The 22,835-nt window shown below is 38.4% G+C and overlaps 2 protein-coding genes across 3 annotated transcripts; one reads left to right on the forward strand and one right to left on the reverse strand.

Moving 5' to 3' along the window:
• Positions 1-977: 977 nt before the first annotated feature.
• Positions 978-21,667, reverse strand: rnf207a (ring finger protein 207a). 2 transcript variants are annotated; one of them, XM_040005374.1, is made up of 18 exons: positions 21,381-21,667; positions 20,815-21,005; positions 15,890-16,022; positions 15,317-15,461; positions 14,879-14,960; positions 14,658-14,733; positions 13,619-13,744; positions 12,824-12,870; positions 11,540-11,612; positions 10,210-10,278; positions 9,796-9,864; positions 8,733-8,839; positions 5,940-6,117; positions 5,218-5,403; positions 4,887-4,938; positions 4,684-4,801; positions 4,052-4,144; positions 978-3,523 (listed from the first exon to the last, which is right to left on the reverse strand). In XM_040005374.1, the coding sequence occupies exons 2-18, from the start codon at positions 21,003-21,005 to the stop codon at positions 3,397-3,399; spliced, it is 1,872 nt and encodes a 623-aa protein (XP_039861308.1). In that variant the 5' UTR covers positions 21,381-21,667; the 3' UTR covers positions 978-3,396. The 2 variants fall into 2 exon arrangements, with proteins under 2 accessions (XP_039861308.1, XP_039861299.1); XM_040005365.1 differs by lacking the exon at positions 21,381-21,667 and adding an exon at positions 21,206-21,363.
• On the forward strand, positions 16,869-19,159 carry zpr1 (ZPR1 zinc finger). Its single transcript, XM_040005386.1, has one exon. The coding sequence runs from the start codon at positions 17,025-17,027 to the stop codon at positions 18,384-18,386; it is 1,362 nt and encodes a 453-aa protein (XP_039861320.1). The 5' UTR covers positions 16,869-17,024; the 3' UTR covers positions 18,387-19,159.
• Positions 21,668-22,835: the final 1,168 nt, after the last annotated feature.

Genomic DNA, 22,835 nt, shown 5'->3' on the forward strand with positions numbered 1-22,835 from the left:
CTGATTAGTTACAGCTGTGTTCCCCACCTGTTCTCCCCTCGTTATCTTTTGTATAATTGTCTGTCTCTGCTTATCGTTTGTTGTGTTGTTCATTTTACTGTGTCTCCTTGTTCTGTGGTCCCAGTGAAATCTGATATTTGGATTTCCTGTTCTGCAAATGTTTTGGGATTTTTGGGCACTTTGTTTATTTTGTTATACTTCTGGCATTAAAGGTTTATTTTTTAATTTTGGGTATGCAAGACTATAAGACACTCAATGTTTCATAACAGAGACATGTTTTTATATTCACTTTAAAAATCATCAAGACTGGTTGGTATCCTGGTAACAAAGTCCAATATCTGTGAACATTTGATCTAATTTACGAGGGAAAAAAAGAGTAAAGAAAGTTGTGGCCATCAGGTGTAACCATGTGACCCTTATATCAAACTTCGAAGGAAAACTCTTACAAGCTTAAATGGAAAAACCAAATGGTCTTTGATTTTTCTCAACGTTTGATTTTATTATCTCTAAGATCTTTCTATATATACAAATGTAACGCACTAATTTAGCAATCTGTGCTTAGAAATGCTTAATCTCAAGTGGTCATGTGACTTCTTCTGGACACTGTTTTAAACTGCCCAACTTGCAAAACTAGCTTGCTGGTGAGTAGATAACTAGTAGATAACTGGTGAGTCCGACCTCCAAAAAACACGAAAGTGACCAAAAATAATTCTTCTTCTTCCTCCTCTTCGTCCTCCTCCCTTTAGGGCTCACCACAGTGGATCATCTCTACATGTCCTAAAATCCTAATACTGAGGCTCTGAAATGTGGAGAAACCATCTTTTATATATAGTCTATGCTTTAATCTTACAGAATATTCAAATATTCTCACTACGCAGGCTGCCATACCCTTTTCCAACTCAACTAGGTTACACTACAAGCCTCAGACATGGAGATATTACTCTTCTTATCTAGGTCTCCACTAGAAAGTCTGTTAATAATTTTCCTAAAATGTTTATTCCTTTAACATTTCACTGGGACCAAGTATTACAGTCAGATTAATGTGTAATTTATTAGGGCAGTCCAAGGGCATCAGTGCCTGAACAGACTTCCCATGACTGTGATTCAGAAACAGGTATTCTTATTTATTTATTTCTGTTAACTTGTTAATCCTTTGTGGAAAATTTCCATTGCTCTCATATGATCTTTGTAACTGTAATCCATTCAAATATAATAGCACATTTTAACAAATTAACCTGTCAAACCATTTCCAGCCAGCTAATTTTTAGAGCTAATTAGAGTTGTGTTTTCATATTAAGTGCACTTCTGTATGCAGCATAATTAAGACTTTTAACTGTATTTTCACCCTCATTATAAAACCATGTGGTTTTATTCTTAATCTGCTCTATTTGCACTAACTGCATTCATCTTATTGTCATACATTTAAATTTCTTCCCTGACCCAATTTCTCCTGAATCATTAAACTTTCATTTTATCTTTTCCTTCTCTTCCATCTTTAATGCTTTTTTTCTCAATTACATGTTGATTAGGGTTTGAACATTTAAAAAATGGAGTTGTGAAGGCACCATATCCTGTTAGTGTCTATACGAGCACTTCCAGTAAAATAAATGGCACAGAGGAGTGCTCTGTCTTTTGCAGTCAAAAGAGAACCATCTCTCTTTAAACTTTCCATCCAAATGTGGTATTAATGCCCCTCAAAAATATTGATTTTTTTTTTTCATGATGTAAAATGGCCTTTGGTTTTATCCCCCGCCCAACCTACAGTAGGTGAGGAAGCACAACTCTTAGGGGGAGAGAGAGAATAATGAATAGTGAACATGAGCCTTGTATTTGGATGAGTGCAGATGATGAATGACCAGAGGGAGGAAGTACAGGACCAGAGCAGAAGCACAGCCATTTGTTACTCTGCTGTCACAAATGTATTTTTAATGAATTTGCACCTCTGACTCTTCTGCAGAGCAAGACTGTTCCTTAAGGCCAATGTGACCCCAATATTTCCTCTGAAGTGGTGGCTCTGAATAAACCCACTTTAGCTTCTCCGGTGTAATGTAAATAACCTTGTCCTTCTGTTTGCTCAAACCATCAGTCTGGCTCCTCATTATTATCCGTACCTGTGCCCAGAATAGTTTCTGTGCTGGTAGCAGGTGTGGAGGTTTCACCTTGAATTACTACTTAGTGTGAAGCTCTGTATTACTCAACTATGTTGTTTTTCTTGGCAGATTAAAAGTCCTTTGAAACAACATCATTTACACTCCTTGACGGTCTCACCTAAAGTGATTTAAAATTCAAATTGTTCTGGTAATATACTGCGTGGAAGCCCCTCTAGATCACCCAGCCTTTTCAGTGAAATGTAAATACTTTCATAAGCCAAGTCTTGTCAGTTTTATCATGGGATTTGTTTAACATGCCAGCGTGATTAATTAAGAAAAGATACAAGGGAGAAAGAAGGGCAGGAGAACAAGTAAAAGTTTTCTACCGCTTTCCTGCAGGGCAAACACCTTAAAGCATGCCGCTGACACTTATCTGTGATGAAGTCCAGAGGCAAACCAAGAGGAATATATTTCATGCAGCACTACAGAAAGCCTTAGTTGGCTGGCATATTGGGGATGAGTATGATGTTGGAAAAAGCTAGCAGGAGATGGAGGTTAAGGCAAGGCCAGTAACATTCACACACCTCTGCCATTACAGCTCTTCTGCTTTTTGCATGTGGATGTTGAAACTGCAGGCAAAAAAAAAAAGCTCCACACACAATCCTGGAATAGACTGCCCCATTTTACGTTACGCCGATGCACGAGATGATACACATGACACACATCAACATGTGACCTCAGCTGACACCAAGAATGACACACACATCATTGCATTTGCTGTGTTTCATCTGTGCTGTCACGCCGGTTCAACGGTCTTCTGGGTAATCGGACCCAGGCAGTCATCCATCATCAGCCTCCACAGGAAATGTTTTATGCAAAGAATAGATACCAGAAAATGCAATTCCACACACTGTAAAAAAAACCCAGACAGAGCGATAATTCACAGTCTCAGTGTACTCATCATTCTAACAGCAACAACACAAACAGAGCAACAAAAGGCAATCCAGAAACGTCACCTTATTCACTTTTGTTAATGAATCCCATGACAGCTCTTTATGATATTGTTGTATTTGTCCACATTGAATAAGGAGGTCCTGTAAGTCAGGCTCTGACAGGTGTGAGTCCTTGGCCTCCGTGTACATCCACTTAGTGTCAATCCCAGCGCTCACCTTGGAGCTGTTGACAGCTTCCTGCTGCTGAGAAAATGTCATGGTGTGGACAGCCATGAGAGTCACATCCCATCCTGTGCATGTCATGGCTGAATTAAAGCACGCTGGTGCAATGAGTTGGTGTTTATGAAGGCATCTCATTGCCGCTGGACGCCTCTGTGGGGCCCCTCTGCCTGCCTGTACGGCGGGTCTTGACAGGATTCTCCCTCGAGCATCAGTGGGCGGCTGTTCTTGTCTCTGTCTTTGACACAAGTCTGGTTGTCACTGTGAATGAAAATAAATGACAATGCTCACCGTAAAACCAAACACATAAATCTTTTTGATGCCAGTGACTACATTTAACAGCATATATTACAACATTTTGGGTGAACATAAACAGAAATACAGATAATTGTTTGATTTTTACTTTTATATGTCATTCTAATAAGAGTGATGAAACAAGACATAAACATTTAAATGTTTCTTGTGTGTGTGTGTGTGTGTGTGTGTGTGTGGGGTGGGGGGGGGTGGGGGGTTAGTTCTACAAATGAACAAAAAAACCACAAACCCCACACAAAAAGTTCCCTCAATCACTCAAACCTTTGCATCAAAGGCAGAAAAAAATCCTCAGAGACTGAAGAATTTTTCCTGAGGTTTGAAGTCTTTAAATTAAAGTACATATAATCTCTTATTCACAAAACAAACAAAATCTTTCATGCTGTGTGGCAGCTCTTTTATTCTAGCTGACAGTTTCTACTTAACATGAGTCTTCAGCTAGAGAAACCCTCTGTTAATCACAGCAAATATCAATACCTTTCTTGACAGTCTTTTGTCATTGTGCTGTCTTCATAGATTTTTAGCATCGTCTCGGTGCGGTCATCGAGGTGCTCTTTGGGCCCTTGAAACCTGCGAGACACATTTTAAGAGATGATTACCAAAATAATCACACACAAACACAACATAACTCTAGCCACAGCCTTTCCTAATAAGCCTGTTTGTTTCTTTAAAAAAAAAATAGGTCACAAATGTTTTGCATGTAGTGGGGATAACGATACACGTCTACATTCACTGTGAATAAATGTCAAGGTTTTGCATTAGTATGTGTGTCCAATACTTTATATTTTAGGAGATCGTGCTCTCTGTCTTTATGTAATCACTGAATCATTGCACCCAGACATTTCTTGCATAAATTTGTGGATGAAAGACTTTTATGGACATTGTGTTACTTTCACTCTTTATAATTTACTTACTTTCTGAAAGCTGATTATTTTTGGTGGAGCTTTCGTGTTTGAGTAACGAGGCTGTATCGTGTTGTATTTCAAAATAAAAATTTTATAGTTGGGGGCTGTTTTTTGCGGCAGATTGAGCCAAACTTTGTTAACTATCAGTGAGAGCTGCCTCTGTGTTGCCAGACATTGTAGTCATCCACTTTCTTAATACAACACCTGGGCTCAAGTCTCTCTTTCACTTTAGCAATGGACAGGATGTAGGGGCTGATCTGTCTAGCGATGGTGGTGAGGTAAGAGTTCTCCTGCTTCAGCTGCATCAGGTCCTGAAGCTGGGCTGCAGTCAGTAAACAAAGTTAATTAGACCTATTAAAAAAAGATTCTTTAAATTTGAATTTTTGTTGTCATTATTGGGGACAAACCTTCATAGATCTCCTGCTCATTCGTGACCCTCTGAAAAGTCTCATCCCACATCTGCAAAGAAAAGGTGCAAAGTAAGCTGATTCTCACAGAGCAAAATGTTGCAGGAACTGCAGTTGGTTCACTCAAGGGATACATTGGCATTTGCAGTTTTCTTTTTTCTTCTGTTTGCATTCCCTGTAGTCTACATTTATGACAAATGGGTGAAAACTAGCTTGTTAATATGTAATATTTAGCTAGAGGTACCAATCAAGCACAAATGTTGATAGGTTTTAATCAGAAGTGCCTGGCAGAGGCAAGAACATACTAAATGTCAGGTATCACCTGGCGCACCTCTTCAAACATGACTCTCATAGTTTCTACTGTGGAGTACTGGGCAGCTATCTGACTGTCAATGTGTAGCGATCTGTCCAGGATCTCCCCCATTTTATCTGTGTTGATGATGGAGTGGTGTTTGGTCAAATCTCTGTGCAGCTCCTGGACCTGGTCCTTCAGATTCTGCATCTCTGTCTGCAGAGACTATAAACACACAGACATGCACATATATAGGGCAACCTGTAAGAACTTTCCTTCAAAATGATGGGTGTACAGATGCCTGTGAAGTGCAGCTGAGCATGAAAAACTTACTGCTCACTACACAAGTTGAAAATGATCTCCTGGTGGAATTTATGCTGCTGTGTTTCACTGCTTTACTTTGTGGGCTCCTCGTGTACTGTTGCGTATCTCAGTATCTCAGTGCATCCAAATTCAGGTGATTTATAAAGTAAATATAAAATGGTAAAATATTTCATTTATCTTTATAACTAATATACCCTATTTTCTACTGATTACAAAAGCCTACTAAAAACAACAAAACATCTTTTTTATATTTAAGTAGCTGTAAGATTCTCTTGTAACCATCATCTTAAGAAAAGAAGCACCTTTAAACCTCTTACTCCTTGGTGTAAGTATAATTAATTGTGCTAACTAAAATATTTTTGGGCCTAAGGATTGGGTAATTACCACAAATCCTGAAGGTGAATCCACAATATTACAGGTCACACATATCAGCTCACCCTGTAGGCGTTCTCATAATTGCGGCAGTGCTCGGTGAAGGGTGTTTCCCTGCCCTCGGCCAAAAGAACCTTAGTGCAGATGTTGCGGTGAGAGGTGGGCCTTCGCCCAAACGCCGAGCCCAGGGGCATCTCACTGAGCGACGGGGAGCGACAAGACACAGTGAGAGGGGACTGGAGCCTGAAGAGACAGGACAAAATATATTACCACAATATCTTATATTAAAAACAAAATTCTATTCTTAACAGTCAAATTAGTTAATAAGTCAAAACCTATAATATGTTTACATAATTTATTATAGATTTTGTGTGTTTTGGTGAAATAATTAAATCAAAAACTGTGCCAGAAAGTCAAGAGAGTCTGGAACATTTACAAAATTTACCTCATGCAAATATAGTCCATTTTTGGTTCTATTTCTCTTTCATTCTTATTTTGTGTTATAACTTTATCATGCTACACATTTTTAAAGCATATTCAAAATGTATAAGTTAGACTAATTTATAAAGTCTCCTCTTTGCTTCTTCTTCCTTGGTACTTTGTAAGCCGTGCCAATTGTAACTCAAAGTTTTAAACATGTAACCTCATCAGTCACTTAGATTTATTATTGTAAGGTCTACCTTCCAATATAAAGCACCTTGAGGTGACTGTTGTTGTGATTTGGCGCTGTATAAATAAAACTGAATTGAATTTAGAAAGTATGAAAGTACAGATATGTAAGCTACCAAAATCAAGTATCCACTATATCTCACTAATGTCTTTGGTGACAAACATACATTTTTACATTTTCTTTCCATAAAATACTGCAAAATTTGGACAAAGCAGACCATCTGCTGCTGTTCATATTAAAAACTAACCACAGAAAAAAAGACAGACAGCCACAGTAAATCCGCAGAGGAACTGTTTCGAAGTTGTCACTATCATGAGTGCGGTCATGAGTAAATCAACATAACTGCTGTCACTCAAAAGAGTAGCGTCTTATTGTCATCACTTCTCTGAAAGTATAAAGGTATGCAAGCACAGCATGTGGTAGCGCAACTAAACCTGCTTTTATCTGGGTCCTGGTAGGACCATAATTTTGGCTTCATGCCTAAAACAGCATAAACAACCAGAAAGGCGTTTTGTGGTGGGTGATGTGTGAATGGATTACTCTCACGTTCCCATCTCCAAAAATCCAGGCTGTGTCTCAACACAGCTGATTAAAGACTTTGACAGTACTAAAGCAGCAGCATTCTTTGCATGAAAGAACTTACATGTACGACTTCACTGAGCTTCTGTTCTGTGAAATTATGATAAAAATAGGACCAGCCAGCTGGCTGTCCACCAATCTCTGCTTGCTTTGCATCCTGCATTAGAAGCATTCAGACACAACAGCACATTCAGCTGAGTAACAGGCTACACCATGTGGGTGTTATTTTGAACTACCATATGGTAAAGAAAAGCTCATTTATTCCTCTGTTTCTGAATTGAGGTACAAAGTGAAGTTCGAAGACTGATCAGTCAAGCACCTTGTGTAACCGCTGCCATACAGTGCCACAGGCTTCAATGGAAATGTACCCACGAGTGCTAAAGCCAGGCTCTGATTCATAAACAAATTTAGTCAAATCTACACAGCAGTGGTGACTTAAAGATAACTCCAAAAGTTAAATAAATATTCTGGGCTTACAATGCAAGTTAAGGTATATGTTATATACTCAAAAAGAAAAGAAATTACCTGCAACCTGGTGGCCTCTTACTCCTGCCTCTTTGTCCAGAGCTGATGCAACAGCAAACTTGTCTGAAACATGTATTTCTCTGTCTGCTCTACACGTTATCCTCTGAACATCCAGCCCCTGTCCTCCCAGTAGTGACGCCAGTTAAAGACTTCGCCCGTGCTAAAACAGTGACATCAACGGTCTGGAACAAAACGGTCGGGCGGCCCCTGCATGCCAACTTACAGATGAATCCGAGAGAGTTCTGTGAAACCGGGATAAAAATAGTGCCAGGCGGCCGACTGACCACCAATCCCTACCTACTTTGCATCTTGCATTGGCAGGGCGTTAACTAAATTGCAAAGGAGAGTTGTCAGTATGTTGGCATTAGTGGGTGGGCTTAAGGACCTGTGAACAGTTGCGAGACACTGATGTGGAAAGAAAATGATCAGGGGAGTTTGTGTATGTGGATAATGACATAAAGCAAAACAAGAGAGGACTGAACTCTTCGTATTTTTATGGGTAGCGGCATGTGTCATTGTAATGTAATTACAATGTATAATTAATTTTATTTCATATTTTACTATTGAGAAGCACTTTGGTGTACCTCTGGTCTATAAATGTGCTATATAAATAAAGTACCGATTGATTGATGTGTCATATTTACTGTTGACTTAATATGATTACAGCTTGAGGAAAACCACTCATGCATCCTTCTCCTGAATGTTATCTGGCCACGGCACAACCAGACCTTTTTAATACAGGACGAAGGGCCTCCTGTCCAGCCTCCACATGACAAGGTGAGTTACATAAATATATCAGCGTACAGAGCTTACAGACAGATGAAATAACTGCCATAGTGGCAGTCAGCACGGCGCCTCCTTTTGTCTCACTGCAGTCCATGTGCACTTGCAAAACATTTGGGGATTTTGAGTTTGGATGCTTCACAAGTGTGAAATTTTCTGCCCAGACTTTTGTTTACTTGGAAGAATACAAAAGATGCCGTGGAAATATTCAGTTGGTGAAAGAACAATGTAAAAATAAAACTCACAGGAAGGGATCAGTTAGTGATTACATTTAAAGTGGTTCTAAGCCAAATGATCTTACCGTATTGCAGCACTTGTGGAACCAGTGACAGAAGGAGGGCAGCGTGGTCCTATCTGCAGCAGAGGCTCTAGACAGCGAGCAAACTCACTTCTGTACTCTGTGTTGATCTAATGGAGAGCAGAGATAATGTCACTCAGCCTTATTCGGGTTAAAAAAAAAGAAATAAATAGCACAAAGTACAAAGAAATATCAAACAAAGTACTTTAAGATTATACAACTTATTTGAAAATGCATCTGTGGATAATACAATCATAACACCCATGTCTCCATCATAGATTTTTTTATATGAGATATATTTGTTAGCATGTATCTGTTGCTTTAAATATTATGATTACAGATATAGAGACACAAATGGCAGAAACACTGCAGATATATTTTCTCGTAGACACACCTCCTGCTGTCTGCTTTGCTGATTGGATTTATGAGATTAAAAATTATGTGAATCTTCACCAAACCAGGAAATGTCTTTTGAGTTCACGAATCTACATACTGAAGCTCTCCAGTTGCCTTGAGATGATTAAATGCCTCACCCAAGATGTGTTACATATTTCTTTTTGCTTTCCTAGATTATAATCTATCTGTTTAACCAAGTGGCTTTTAATAATAAGTTTTAATAGCTCTTCCTGTATGAGTGATGTTTATTGCTGTCTGCAGCATTTATGTTATGTATTTCCACATATAACACAAAAACATCTTAGCCTTGCTTGCTGGAGTGTACTTACTTAGTCCTTTGCTATGTTTAGTGTGCCGATGTAAAATTCTGGGTAATTTGTTAGCCCATGTTTTGTTCTGATTCATTTATCGTGTGTCCTCTGTGCTTCTGTCGTTTTGCCAGCTATTTCTCTTCCTTATTTAATCTGTTGCATTAAGCTATCAGAGATCCGCAGACAAACTGTGTTGTGTCGCTTATTAATAAACAAATATAGTGCGCGTTAAAAGGCCAAAAACATTATATAAAAGAAAAAGTAGTTCTGACTAAAAAAGAATAACAACTAAAGGCTCCAGTGGATCGCTTTCTCAGTGTAACCTTTTCTATGTCTGAATGAATGCTGTTCCTACTTACTTTGCTGCTCTGCACTGGTTTCAGTCGATGAGGGAGCTTCACAATCCTCTTCAGCCTCTCCATGAGTTGCTGTGTACGCAAGAACATCCAGGTGTGATTCAGTGACCTGTTTCACCTCCCCAAGACACTGTGGACCTCATCTATTTAAAAGCCTATTCAGTGCAGCTAATACTGCAACTTTTCTCTTGCCAAGAAAACTTCCCCAGAAAGAGCAGAGCCCTTTGTGTACGCAGCAGACAGGGCAATCTCCTGTTATTAATCCATGCTTCTTCTTCCATACTCACTCATTCACTGTTACTTTTGTACATCTTATACTGAAGGGCTGTTTTACTTTATTGCAAAAAATACTAAAATACTTTCAAAATTATGGACATGGATCACAGTTTCTGTTCACCCAGTTTTTGCTATACTTACATAGCCCATATCCAAAAACTCAAACTTGTTAGCCGAGCTGAGGAAGGCTGAACAGGTGACAAGGTGGACCTTTAAGGATGAAAAGTTAAAGATTAGAGTAAAAAAAAAACAGATGCAAGAAGAAGAAATATGCAAATATATACAGATCTATATAATACAAATCTACTGAAATAACCTATTAGCTGTTTTGTTTTTTTACTGTTGCTTTCATTGGCTGCTTGATTTGTTTTTGAAACATAAACTGTTTTGTTAAGTTAAAAAAAAGAATGTGTAATGGGATGAAATTCTAACCCAGAATGTTTAAAAAGAGAAACCCAGAGCCTTAACAGTCGAAGAATTTTCCCAGTTCAGATACAGTTAAACACGAGTAGTTCCTTGTTGTAAAAAATAGTGATGTATTGTTTACTTTATAATCTTTATCGTTTGCTATCAGCTGTTTTGTTACCACCGTACTGTTTTTATTTCTTTATTACTGTTTTCCTTTAGTTTTGTGATGTAATTTTCCATAAACAGATTCTATTTGGTTGGCTTTCACAATATGTGACACAACGTCAGCTTTTACAGCTTTTACCCGAGTTTTTGCACCACAAATTGGAGTGCTGCTGTATTTAGCATTTTAACCACTAAATGTATTATGAAGATGAAATAATAAATAATAATCATCACAACCTTTCTGAATTAATGATTTTAAACATTGTATTACACTATAAAAGTTTACATTACATTTATGTCAATATTTTTGTGCAGATACAGCCTTGATAGTATTAAACTGTATTTATAAAGGAAGGTTTTTGTTGTTGTTGTTTTTTTACAAGGTTTCTTGTATTTAATTTGTTAGATTGTATCCAGTGCCTTTAAAATGTGACAAGTGTTAATATGTGACCAGGTGGGAGTGATACTCGTCACACAATTGCCACAGCCCAGTGCATGATGGGATTGACACTGAAGGGGCATCTTGTGTATCCACTTAGAAACCTGCAACTTTGATAAAATCTCAGCATTTGATTCATTTGTAACCACAGCTCAACACTGACTAATTGAATATGTCTTAGTTAAATCAAAACAGATCATAATAAGTTGATTTATTATTAGAATTATATGCAGACAGATTTTTATACTTTATTCACTGCATTATTGCAGTACAATCAGGTAATTCAAGTACTTTTTGCTCATATTTTGCATTTTTACTCATTCTTTTACTAGTTCTCTTAATTGAGTATTTTTATGTTGTTCTGTGTGTACTCTTAATTTATTAGGGACCGAGTATTTTCTTTCAAGGTCTGATAGATGTGGAGAAACAGAAACATTTGTCTACTTTACAGCACTTAACCTGGAGGGTAGGTAGGAGTGCAGTAAGGTGTGACAGTTGCTCCTTCAGTGCTTTCTCCTTCTCTTCATGTTGGCTGCAAACACACAAATGCACAAATATGTAAGACTACACCTTCACATTCACGCTTGCCACAATACACAGAGGAATCAGCTCAGGAGATGCAACCGCAAACAACATACTCCATATTTCCAGGAGCTAATCTATCTGTCTTCTCTTGTAACAAACACACAAGCACAGATGCCGGCTCAGATACACAAAGCCTGACATAAATAGCCTTTAACGCCCTTCCGGGAAGGCAGCCGCTGGCTGGCTTCCAGGCAAGAGGGAGACAGAAAGAGATGGAGGACACCGGCCACAAAAAATCTCATTAAAGATCCCCACAGAGTGCAACTTCATACACTCACCCACTCAAATACATAAAATTGTTCCCATTCAATCATGCACACGTACACATGGAGTGCTTGGAGCGGCGAGCAAAAGTGCTTGCAATGTTTTCCAGACAAAATAAAAACCTGGATAAACACAAATTTAAGTTTGCGAGTTTATCATCAGTTGGTGATAAGCCATTAGTCTTTCATAAATTTTACCTGACGTGCAGTTAATTGAACCAACGTACTAATTAGCTGCAACAGTGGCATTTAATCAAAGTTTACTGATTCTAATATAAATCTATTTGTAATTATTTTCGTGGCATAGAGTCAATGTTAAATAGTTTGAGAAACAAAAGTTCTGCACAAGCAAGCAGCTAAAAAGTAAATAGCAAAGTGGGAAAGAAAAGATAATATTCTCAAGACAGTGTATTATATATTTTCACTTGACCCGTCAGTCGTCGTAAATATGTTCTGTTTTAATGCAAAATGTAGAAAATCTACAGACAGCTTCTAGGCTTTCCCGGAGCAGTTGCTTTTGTTGATATTATAGACTTCAGTAAGTCTGTGATTTACATATCATATATTTGTTTTCCAACACTTTTCAGTTGGCCTTGTTTTCATTGAATGGATGCAGACACAAGCTGCAAACATATAATCCTACTGAAGTGGTTTAAATTCAGCTCCATGCTTTGACGAAAATCCAAGAAAAGGTGTTCGGTGCGGACAGAGATTATTCCAGAGCACACAGGGCACTGCTATTTATCACCCTGTGCACAATGCAGCATGATACAATGGAAAAGGGTACCAAGTCATACAGTGACAGTGGATAATGGCATTCAGCTTCGTAAATATTATGACACAAACTGTGTGGAACAATGTAAGAAAGCTAACTCTTTATAAATGTGGTTTTTACCTTTGAGCTGCTTTTAACAGGATCTTCTTCCTCTCTTCTAGTTTTTCCTGTCAGATCAGAAAAGAGAAAACAGACTCTTTTATCCACCGTAAAATAGCCTTGAGGTCTCTAACATTAATTTTCAACATGTAAAATCCACAGTGTGCTTTCTGTTCTGTTTGATTGTGCATTTTGCAAATAAAATTCACTCTTCTCTCACAATTAGGTTAACAGAGACATCCAGTGGCCAAGCAGTGCTAATGGTGCCAGAATGTGCCATGTGTTATTTCTGTGAAGAAGATGATTAAGGCAGATGGTTAAATCTAAGCAAACTATCTGACAGCCATTCAGTTAGTCCAGATTAGTCCACTTCTCTGCAACTAATTTAATCTAAGCAGACCTGACACATTAAATCCTGGTAACCCAATGGATCATGTGAACATAATAAAAAACATTTGGTGTTAGAGATGATCTCTGCATTCACTTTAAACCCAAAAATATTTCTATAGACAGACGTTTAGAGACAGTTGGATCTTTTTCCAGTAAACAATTTTAAGATTCAAAGAAGAGGACAGGGCAATAACCCTTTTTCTAAAGCTAAGGGATCATTTTAACATCTTTACACCTCACCACACCTGTCATCACAGCGCCTGTTGTGGTTACAGTGTTTAAACATTCTGATGCGTCATCATCAGAGCTAGACTCAAACACTGTCAACACATTCAAACAAATATTTGTGTACGCAGTTTTCTTTTCCTACAGTTGGCTGGGGAGGATAAACAACAGCAGCTGAATAAAACCAGATCAATATGTGACCTGCAAACTGTTGAACAGACTGCAGATTGCGTTCTCTTCTTCCTCCACGTTCAGACACACTTCTCCTAGCATAGCTCTCAGCAGAAGGATCGCCTCTCCAGTTGAAGTTTGCAGTTCCTTTACCACCTACAGAGGGAAAAGAGCGCTTGGTGACAATCGTGAGCTTTTTAACAACTTAATGAATGGGAATCATCTTTTATTTCAGGGAATGCAAGATCGTTCAATTGATTGTAGCACTTGATTGTACAGATATACTTAATAAAGTCCTCGAGATTTGGACTGGTTTAGTGTAGCTGTTTTTTTTATTGCCCAGTTCCAGGTAAAGCACACAAAACACAACAACCGCCCTTATTTCTGAAATATGTCCCCAAGCACCTTCAAGCCTGAGGACATGGTTTCTCAGCCAGGCTGGGGATCAGACCTGAGGCAAGAGGAGTTGGGAGTTTAAGTATCTTCGGGTTTTGTTAATATGTGAAGGAAGAATAGAGCAGCAGACTGATAAGACCTCTACTCACAGTAGAGCCTGTGCACCTCCTGATCCAATGGTGGTTTTGATATCTGACTAGGATGGATCTGATCTTATGAACCAGAACATAAGAGATGATGTCTCTCAGATGCCTTGATGAAAACATCTCTTTACAGTCTTAGTTATGATGGTGGAGGCGTGTTACAGGGAAGATAGAGGTCTGAGGAACTATGCTTGAAGTGCTTGTCCTATAATCTGGACCAGGATAAGTGGCAAAAAATGGATGGACATACTGGAAATACTTTATTACTTGAAAATGTCACATATATGACTCTACAGTTCTATAGACTTTGGGCATGCAAGCTTTTCTTGGTAAGCCCAAAAAATGGGCAGTCAAATAGAAGCACAAATTAAAATGTTATTTTAACGAGCTAAACAAATTTTGGGAACACCTGCACCGCATCTCACATTATTATCAACACTTCATAGTACCTGAATTATTCATAATGCTTTTTTTTTTTTTTTTGCCTTGAGTGTCATGAATATGTAGATGAACAAACAGGACTCTCTCACCAGCACAGCTTGGTCCAACATCTCACACCCCTGCATGTAAGCAGTTTCAATATCAATGCAGTGACTCCGACTCTCCCTGGGGAAAAACAAAAACACACCTGAATTAGCATGGAGAAGAGAAGAGAAGAGAAGAGAAGAGAAGAGAAGAGAAGAGAAGAGAAGAGAAGAGAAGAGAAGAGAAGTTCTGACAATCATAAATTTTATGCAGCGGGTTCACTCACACTTGCATGTCCCTGAAGCATTTGATGCAAAGCATAGACTTATTCTCTGTAGAGAATAGGATGTAAGGTTCCTCGTGGAGAGCTGCGGAGACACAGACGCCTTTTAACTTCAGCTCACAGGAGTGCCAGAGTTAAAGTACTGCTATTCTGTTATTCTAGTGGGCTGTATGTAACAAGTAAGGTTCATAATACAGACACAGGTTGCTGATTAAATTTAAAGACCACACTCATACTGACTGGGGTGTTAACACCACTCCTTTTTATGCTGCTTTTAAAAATTACCCACCACTGCATGTGAGAGTATGATTAACATGTAGCCAGGAAAATTCAGCCACAGCGCTGGAATAACTACAGTTCTTATGAACATGTTTCTACACAGGTGTAATTGAGCCTCGTAGGTGAGTAATTCTTCTGGAGTAAATTACAGGTGGCACTCACAGCATTTCCTGTGTTTGGCTTTGGTGCGTTTGGCCAAGGACACAATCTCATGGTGGGAAAACATTCTGGCCTTGTGTGTCAGCTCCCTGCAGGTGGCGCACAATGGCTGGCTGCAAGTGTTACAGTAGTACATCACCCCTGTGTCCTGTATAAATAAGAATATTTAAGAATGTTTTAAAAGATTTATGAATATGTTTTATATTAAAATTTTCACTGTTGTACTCAGTGGTCATTTAGACTTTCATTTAGAGAACATATATTATAGGAAGAATGTGAGCAGCATTAAAATTGCAAATGAAACATCAAAAAATTAAAACTGAAAAGCTGAAGTGAAAATTTTTGAAGTTCTACAAACACTCCTGCAGAAATTAAGAATTCAGCCCCTTGAACCCAGGAGGCTATTTACTCCTGGGTTCAAGTGAGCTTTGAGGCCATTTACTGCATGCCTTTCTCCTGGCTTTCCTGTCATAATAAAGACTAAAGAATTGGAAGTCTTTAAGAGAATGCAGGTAATTTTCTAGTTATCCATGGGCTCATTTAACATGAATTAATGTTGGTCTGTTAGATCAGTACCTTTTTGTTGCTTTCTTGGTCACAATTGGCACACTGCACCGCCTCCTCAGCATCTGCATTGTTGTCAACAAGAAACTTCAGAAGACGGTCCTCTGGTGGGAGGCTATTATTCCCTTTTACTATAGATGGGTATCTGTGGCAAAGACAAACAGCTTAAAAAAATATGTTAAGAGGAATCATGAAAGTTATCTACAAACAGTATTTTGTGAATTTTCAAGTTCACTCCTGCTGGGAATCACTAAAACAATAACGACACAGTAATATGCAGCTCATCCACTCATAACATATAGGGCATTCTAAAAAAAAAATGCAATAAAAAAGGGCCTGACTGTCAGTCTATAGCAGAGAATAATTTGCTTTTCTAAACTACACCAGACAGATTCATCAGTTTGCAAATCGTGACAGTGTTTTTACAGGAGGCTGTGATTCAACACATAGTAATTTAAAATCTGTATAACATGCAAAAGATCCATTCCATTTTGCACAAAATCTGCTAAATCAAAAATGTGGAGCTACCAACTGTGGTGACCCCTTGTGAATAATGGAGCATCTAAAAGTAGCTTTTAATGTGATGCAGCAGAGAGTAAACACACCCCTGTCACAGTGTTTTCTAAAACACTGGGGGGGGGGGGTAGCGCTTTTTTCAAAGGACTAACATTTTCTCATATCTTATATCTCATATCTATCTTTCTTCATAGATAGATAGATAGATAGATAGATAGATAGATAGATAGATAGATAGATAGATAGATAGATAGATAGATAGATAGATAGATATTTCCAGTGATCTGCAAAAATATAACAAAATCACACATAATATAAGACAGAAATAATTTTTTTAAAAAGAAAGAAAGAAAATTGCAAAACGAGCTTGTCTCCATGAAGAAGAATAAAAACCTTTCAAATATTTTGGTGCAGTATTGCAGCAAGCCTGAGGGGGCAGCACTGGAGACCTAAACACTGCCGCCGTCACCGCCGAAGAAGAGAAAGCGGAAGACTCTGTCAAATAAACGTGCGCTGTAGCGGAGGTTTGGTGGTGTGTTATCTGGAAATTTCTAGCAAGAGCTATCTCTGTAGGGAAAACGACAGCGTGTGTAACCTTGTCTACAAAGCGACGTTATAGTCAGCGTTAAACATGTCTGTTATTTCAGAGGAACATGTTCGAGGTGGCAGCGTTTTCAAGGATATTAGCGCAGACGACGACGACTGGCAGCCCACTGAGATTGAGAGCCTGTGTATGAACTGCTACAAGAACGGTACAACACGTTTGCTTCTGACCAAAATCCCTTTCTTTAAAGAAATAATTCTGAGCTCCTTCAGCTGCGCCAACTGTGGCTGGACAAACACTGAAATCCAGTCTGCGGGTCGGATTCAAGAGCAAGGCGTGTGTTACACGCTTAAAGTCAAAACAAAAGAGGACCTAAACCGGGAGGTTGTAAAAGCAGACAGCGCGACCACAAGGATCCCCGAGCTGGATTTTGAAATCCCTGCCTTCACTCAGAAGGGCTCTCTGTCTACCATTGAGGGTCTTTTAGACAGAGCAGTCGCAGGATTGGAGCAAGACCAGGTTGTGAGGCGAGCCACACATCCTGAGGTGGCTGAGAAGATAGAAGAATTCATTCAGAAGCTCAGGAAGCTAAAAGAGGTTGAAAATGAGTTCACCCTGGTGATTGAGGATCCATCTGGGAACAGTTTTGTGGAAAATCCTGTAGCACCGCAAAAAGATGAGGCTCTCACAGTAGCCTTCTTCAAGCGGACAGTCCAGCAGGATATACAGCTGGGAATAAAGGCAGATGATGACCTGGATGAGGAACCAGCTGGCAACGACCTGGAGACGATGAGAAATGAAGTTCTGACATTCAACACTAACTGTCCCGAGTGCAACGCACCAGCCTCAACCAACATGAAACTGGTCCAGATCCCCCACTTCAAGGAGGTAATCATCATGGCCACTAACTGTGACAGCTGTGGCCATCGGACCAATGAGGTGAAATCAGGTGGAGCGACAGAGGCGCTTGGCACCAAGATCACCCTGCACATCACCGATCCTTCAGACATGACCCGAGATTTGCTGAAGTCAGAGACGTGCGCCGTCATCATTCCAGAGCTGGAATTCGAGCTGGGAATGGCAGCCCTGGGTGGGAAGTTCACAACTCTTGAGGGCCTGCTGAAAGACATCAAAGACCTGACTGTCTCCAAAAACCCCTTCATCTGTGGGGACAGCAGCACTGCAGATCGGATACAGAAGCTGCGTGAGTTTGGAGAGAAAATAGACAAGATCATTGTAGGAGAACTCGATGTCCATGTCATCCTTGATGACCCTGCAGGGAACAGCTATTTACAGAATGTCTACGCTCCGGAGCCAGATCCCGAGATGACTGTTGAGAAGTACGCCCGCTCGTTTCAACAGAATGAAGAGCTGGGACTGAATGACATGAAGACTGAGAATTATGAAGAGAAAAATAATGTGCCAGCAGTACCTGGAGGGACTGAATGAGTTTATCTGTGCTAATTAATGTCCAAAAGAAATCCCAGTATAATTAAGTTGCTCCATATTTTCGGCCACTTTGACTCATTTTAAGTTAAACACTGGGTGAATACTCCCTTTCATTGGTATGTTGATCAATGAGAAGAATTCCAAGTTTTCTAAATGTACTTTAAAAATAAAAGGCATATAATAAGTTGTATAATAACACATTAAAATGCTGTTGTTAATCGTACATCCTTGATGACTTAGTGCATTCTTGTGAAATCCCTGAAGATGGCACTGCATTTACTCAGATTAAAGTGAGGTTTTCCTTTTATTGGGCCACTTTCTGTGTGACAAATGTATTTATTTTGACACCTGTAAGTGTGCCATCCTCCAAATACTGGTATTTAATTGGCAGTTTGGCTCTGCTCTTTGATTTGGCAGATTTGACTCTGAAAGCTGAATTTTACTTTTTGTCATTGCCTTGAGTCTGAAATACAAATTCTCACTTCACTCATTTTTTGGTAGTGTTCTCAATTTATTGTACCTTGAACACAACATTTTAAACTTATTTGTTTAGAGATTATCAATATTTATTTTTTTACAGCGTAAAATATCCTATTTGCCCAGTATTAACTGACATGGAAGAAACTGCAGCAAATTTCTAATTTCAAAGGTTGAATTGGAGTGTTTATGTTTGATTAAGAAATCAATTTGAACTGAAGAGCGATTAGTTGACTATAAACCAATTAAATTACCTTACATCTAATTAATACTGAATAAAATTACTACCTTGGTAAGAAAGTGTCTTATTTTCATACACCTTTTTAAGCCTAGTTGTAGACCCCAAAACTTGTTTCACTGATTTTTTTTTTTTTTTTTATTGTTTAAATAAAGTGTTTTTAGAACCCTCTAAACCAGTTTCCTACACGTGATTCAACCCAGTCCCGTTTTTAAAGAAATAAATACAGGACTGGGTTGAATCACGTGTAGGAAACTGGGTTAGACGGTTATAAAAACACTGTACATGCAGATTGAAACCCAAGTGCTGTACGACCACATGTAACCAGTTTTTGTTATATTACCACATCTGCACAGGCCCGTTTGACTTAAATATTGCTCTTCTTGCCTCCACTATGAACATTTTATCTAGTTTTCATAGCAACAGGGATCCATTGTGTTCTACTAATAGAGTTGTGAGTTCCTAGATTATGTGGTTCTTGAGTGAGCAGCTGTTAGCTGATGGAAATAGCTGCCAGACAGTGGGCCCCTGTATCCTGAGCTCAGACAGCAGAGCAGAGTGGCTTTGTGCCCACTGTGTTATTACTGTAAAAAAACAGATCCAATATGTAAAAACATATGTGTTGGTATTACTTTGACTTTTACTGTTGACTATATAATCTGATGCACCTCATGACAGTTAAACTAGCTCTGAGGAAGTTAGATGTGGGGTTCCACAGTCATTAATTTTTCAAGGGAATTGTATTTTAATAAATTCACCTACCTCATTGGCAGTGTAATATGGGTATGTGTAAAGAATCAATATAAATTCAGATATAAACCCAGAGGAATTTGATATACAATGTTTTGGTTTTTTAAAGCAGTTCCGGGTTTGAAACTACAAGAAAGTAGAAATCATCTCAGAATAATTAAAATACTCTCCAATTCATCACCACTATATCTGATTCAGATAAGACAAAGTCATATGCGTTCTGACACAGTAGAATAAGACTGATACTGTGCATCAGAGGACCTTTTCTATGGACCCATGCTTTGATGAGGGAAAGTTAACACTGCAGATCTGAAGGTGACTGTGAACCACGGGTCATTCCTTAATAAGATATTAAATGGACTGCTATCATGTGACTTCTTTTGATTGTCCTAAGCTGTTAGCACTGCTGCCAAATACCGGTATGCTTTGTTTGCTTTGTGACATGGCTTCATGGAAGTTGCAGCCCCTTTGCGTATTGGGGCCAAGGGCTAAATAAGAGACTGGGTTGACCCTGCAGCTGCTCCAGCCACTCAGTTCTGCCCTACCCACACCGGGCCAGCAGTGGGTCATAGCAGCGCCCTAAAAAACAAAACAGTGAGACTTGATGTTCTTCTTCAGTCTCCTGCACAATTTACATGGAACCAATCCTGTTGAGCAGCGCTGCCCAAAATCCTTGAGGTGTTTTCAAGAAGTAAACTTATATTTTATTATAAGAATCCAGCTTTTATCATATTTTGACAGTTTTACTCAACTTTCTAATACAAAATATAAGTAATGTTGCTGTAAATTGTGTAAGGTTGTAATTCAAAATGAGAGTGTCTTTAAGCCACCAAAACCACAAGTCATTCACTTTGGTGTGATGTGGAGGCTCAGGTCTCCTAAGCACATACTAAAACACCATGTTTGACTTATACTTTCATAGTCTAATTTGACCATGACGAACTTCAAAGTGCCCTCTCTTACCCACAGAGGGGGCAGCTGAGGCGATTGTCAATAGTCCGACCTCTCAAGCAGCGGGCACAAAAGATGTGGTAGCAGTCCAATAAACATGGGGACTGGTACTGCTCATGACACAGGTGACACATCAAGGGGTGAACATTAGCACAATCCACTTTACACAGACTGCCCAAGTTGTTGAAGATTCCTCCTGCCATCTGGGAACAGAGTACATGAATAACAACAATCCTTTAGTTTGTTCTTGGAACGGCCTTTTTTTAAGACTACAAAATCACATTACTTTAAAAAGCTTTCGATAGTGCTGTGATACTGAATTACACCCCAGAGACCAGGCCAAGAGTGATAATGAAACACTTTGATCATGAATAATTAAACAAGGACAACATTTATCGCTTACCTTGTCAGACAAGTAATACCAGCCTGTAAATTCGGTGACTATGCACAATCCACAGATCATAAATATATAACATAAAAATAGGATGTCATCACTAACATTATATCCACTATCAAACTAAACTTACTGTAAATGTAGTAGGCCGGTCTGTGGAAAGCACAGAGTGGCTCTGTCTTACCTTTTAGTGGTGCTATCAGCTACCCACAGCAGGAATGACAGCAATGCAGAAACTCTTCAATAGTAGGGCGATGGGCTCTGTCTGCCAGGCAGCTGACAGCACACACACACCTCATGCCAGCCCCCACGTGTTGCCAAAGTGCAAAAGGGAAATTTAATATTGCCATCCCACACAGACTGTAACAACAGTTGTCCTATTTCTAATGTCCTCCTGCTCAATCCCACATGTTCATCTGGAATATGTACATATATTTATACAACCTACTCATTCACATGTAATCTGTAGACTCAAGTAAAGTGCATTATTCCCAAGTGCAGGAGAATAGAAGTCAGTGTATTGAGAATATATATCTATATATATATATAATAAGTAGCCAGTATCTATATATATAATATATTATATAATTATATATGTGATGATATTATGAATATATATATACTGTTGAATTTGTGAAAATAATGTTTGCATGTGTAGGTATGTTTATGTATATGTATACACATATACATCAGTCTGTTTATCTGTGCTTTTAATTTTGAAACATGGCATGCTAGTTTAGTAAGTAAATAACTTTGTTATAGGTAATAGATCTGAGATAGCAATTTCATTATCCTTCCATAATGACAGTGAAATACTAGGAAAAACTGTAATATATTGTAATGCCATCTAACAAAATTACTTTTTTCCTCAAGTGGACCACATTCTGTGTGACAAATTTATCTATTTTGACACCTAGAAGCATGTCATCATCCAAATACTGTTATCTTAACTGAGTTTGGCTCTGCTCTTTGATTTGGCAGCCAAATCAAATGAATCTTGAAGTTTGTGGTTGCCTTCAAACACAAATACAAATTCTCAGTTCTATCAAGAGTTTGTTTGGTTTTTTGGGGGGTTTTTTTTTAGTAATACTGTTAGTTTATTGCACTGTACCTTGAATACAGTCTTTTAAACTTTTTTGTTGCCAAAATATTATTATTGTTATTTTTTTTCTTTTGCAGTGAAATATATCCTATAAATAACTTGTTTTATTGGTTCAAAATGTAACGTATGTACACACACACACACACACATACACATGTCAGTCTGTCTTTTATATAGATTTTATGAACCATATGACAGAGTATAATGACAAAAACACATAAAAAATTGTAATATGTAATCACATTAATTATAATGTCTTCTAGCACCTTTGAAGGTATATTGATAACCTGCATAACACTATTACAATATTATTACTATTTATAATGTAATAATAATAATGGTAGAATATCTTTTATTATTTTTCTTTTATAATTCATAATGCTAGTTAGGTTATTACATATGTGTTTGATGTTATTCAACTTTTCTAAAAAAAAAATTATGTTTCCCTTTTAAAACCTACTACATAATACAAAAACTACATACTTAACCAGCACCTAATAGGAAGCTGTGTAGCTAAGTGCTAGGAGGGTAACGTCT

This window comes from Simochromis diagramma, unplaced genomic scaffold, assembly GCF_900408965.1.
Source record: "Simochromis diagramma unplaced genomic scaffold, fSimDia1.1 OVJJ01000320.1, whole genome shotgun sequence".
In the NCBI taxonomy this organism is placed as follows: domain Eukaryota; kingdom Metazoa; phylum Chordata; class Actinopteri; order Cichliformes; family Cichlidae; genus Simochromis; species Simochromis diagramma.

Excerpts from the sequence above, each read along its gene's own strand:
- rnf207a (XM_040005365.1), bottom strand. The coding sequence starts at position 21,265 with ATGATCTGTGGATTGTGCATAGTCACCGAATTTACAGGCTGGTATTAC. Across the intron at positions 16,023-20,814 it reads CTCAGCTGCCCCCTCTGTGG|ATACCCATCTATAGTAAAAG; the intron begins GTAAGAGAGGGC and ends TCTTTGCCACAG. Across the intron at positions 14,961-15,316 it reads AGCCAAACACAGGAAATGCT|CTCTCCACGAGGAACCTTAC; the intron begins GTGAGTGCCACC and ends GTGTCTCCGCAG.
- zpr1 (XM_040005386.1), top strand. The coding sequence starts at position 17,025 with ATGTCTGTTATTTCAGAGGAACATGTTCGAGGTGGCAGCGTTTTCAAG.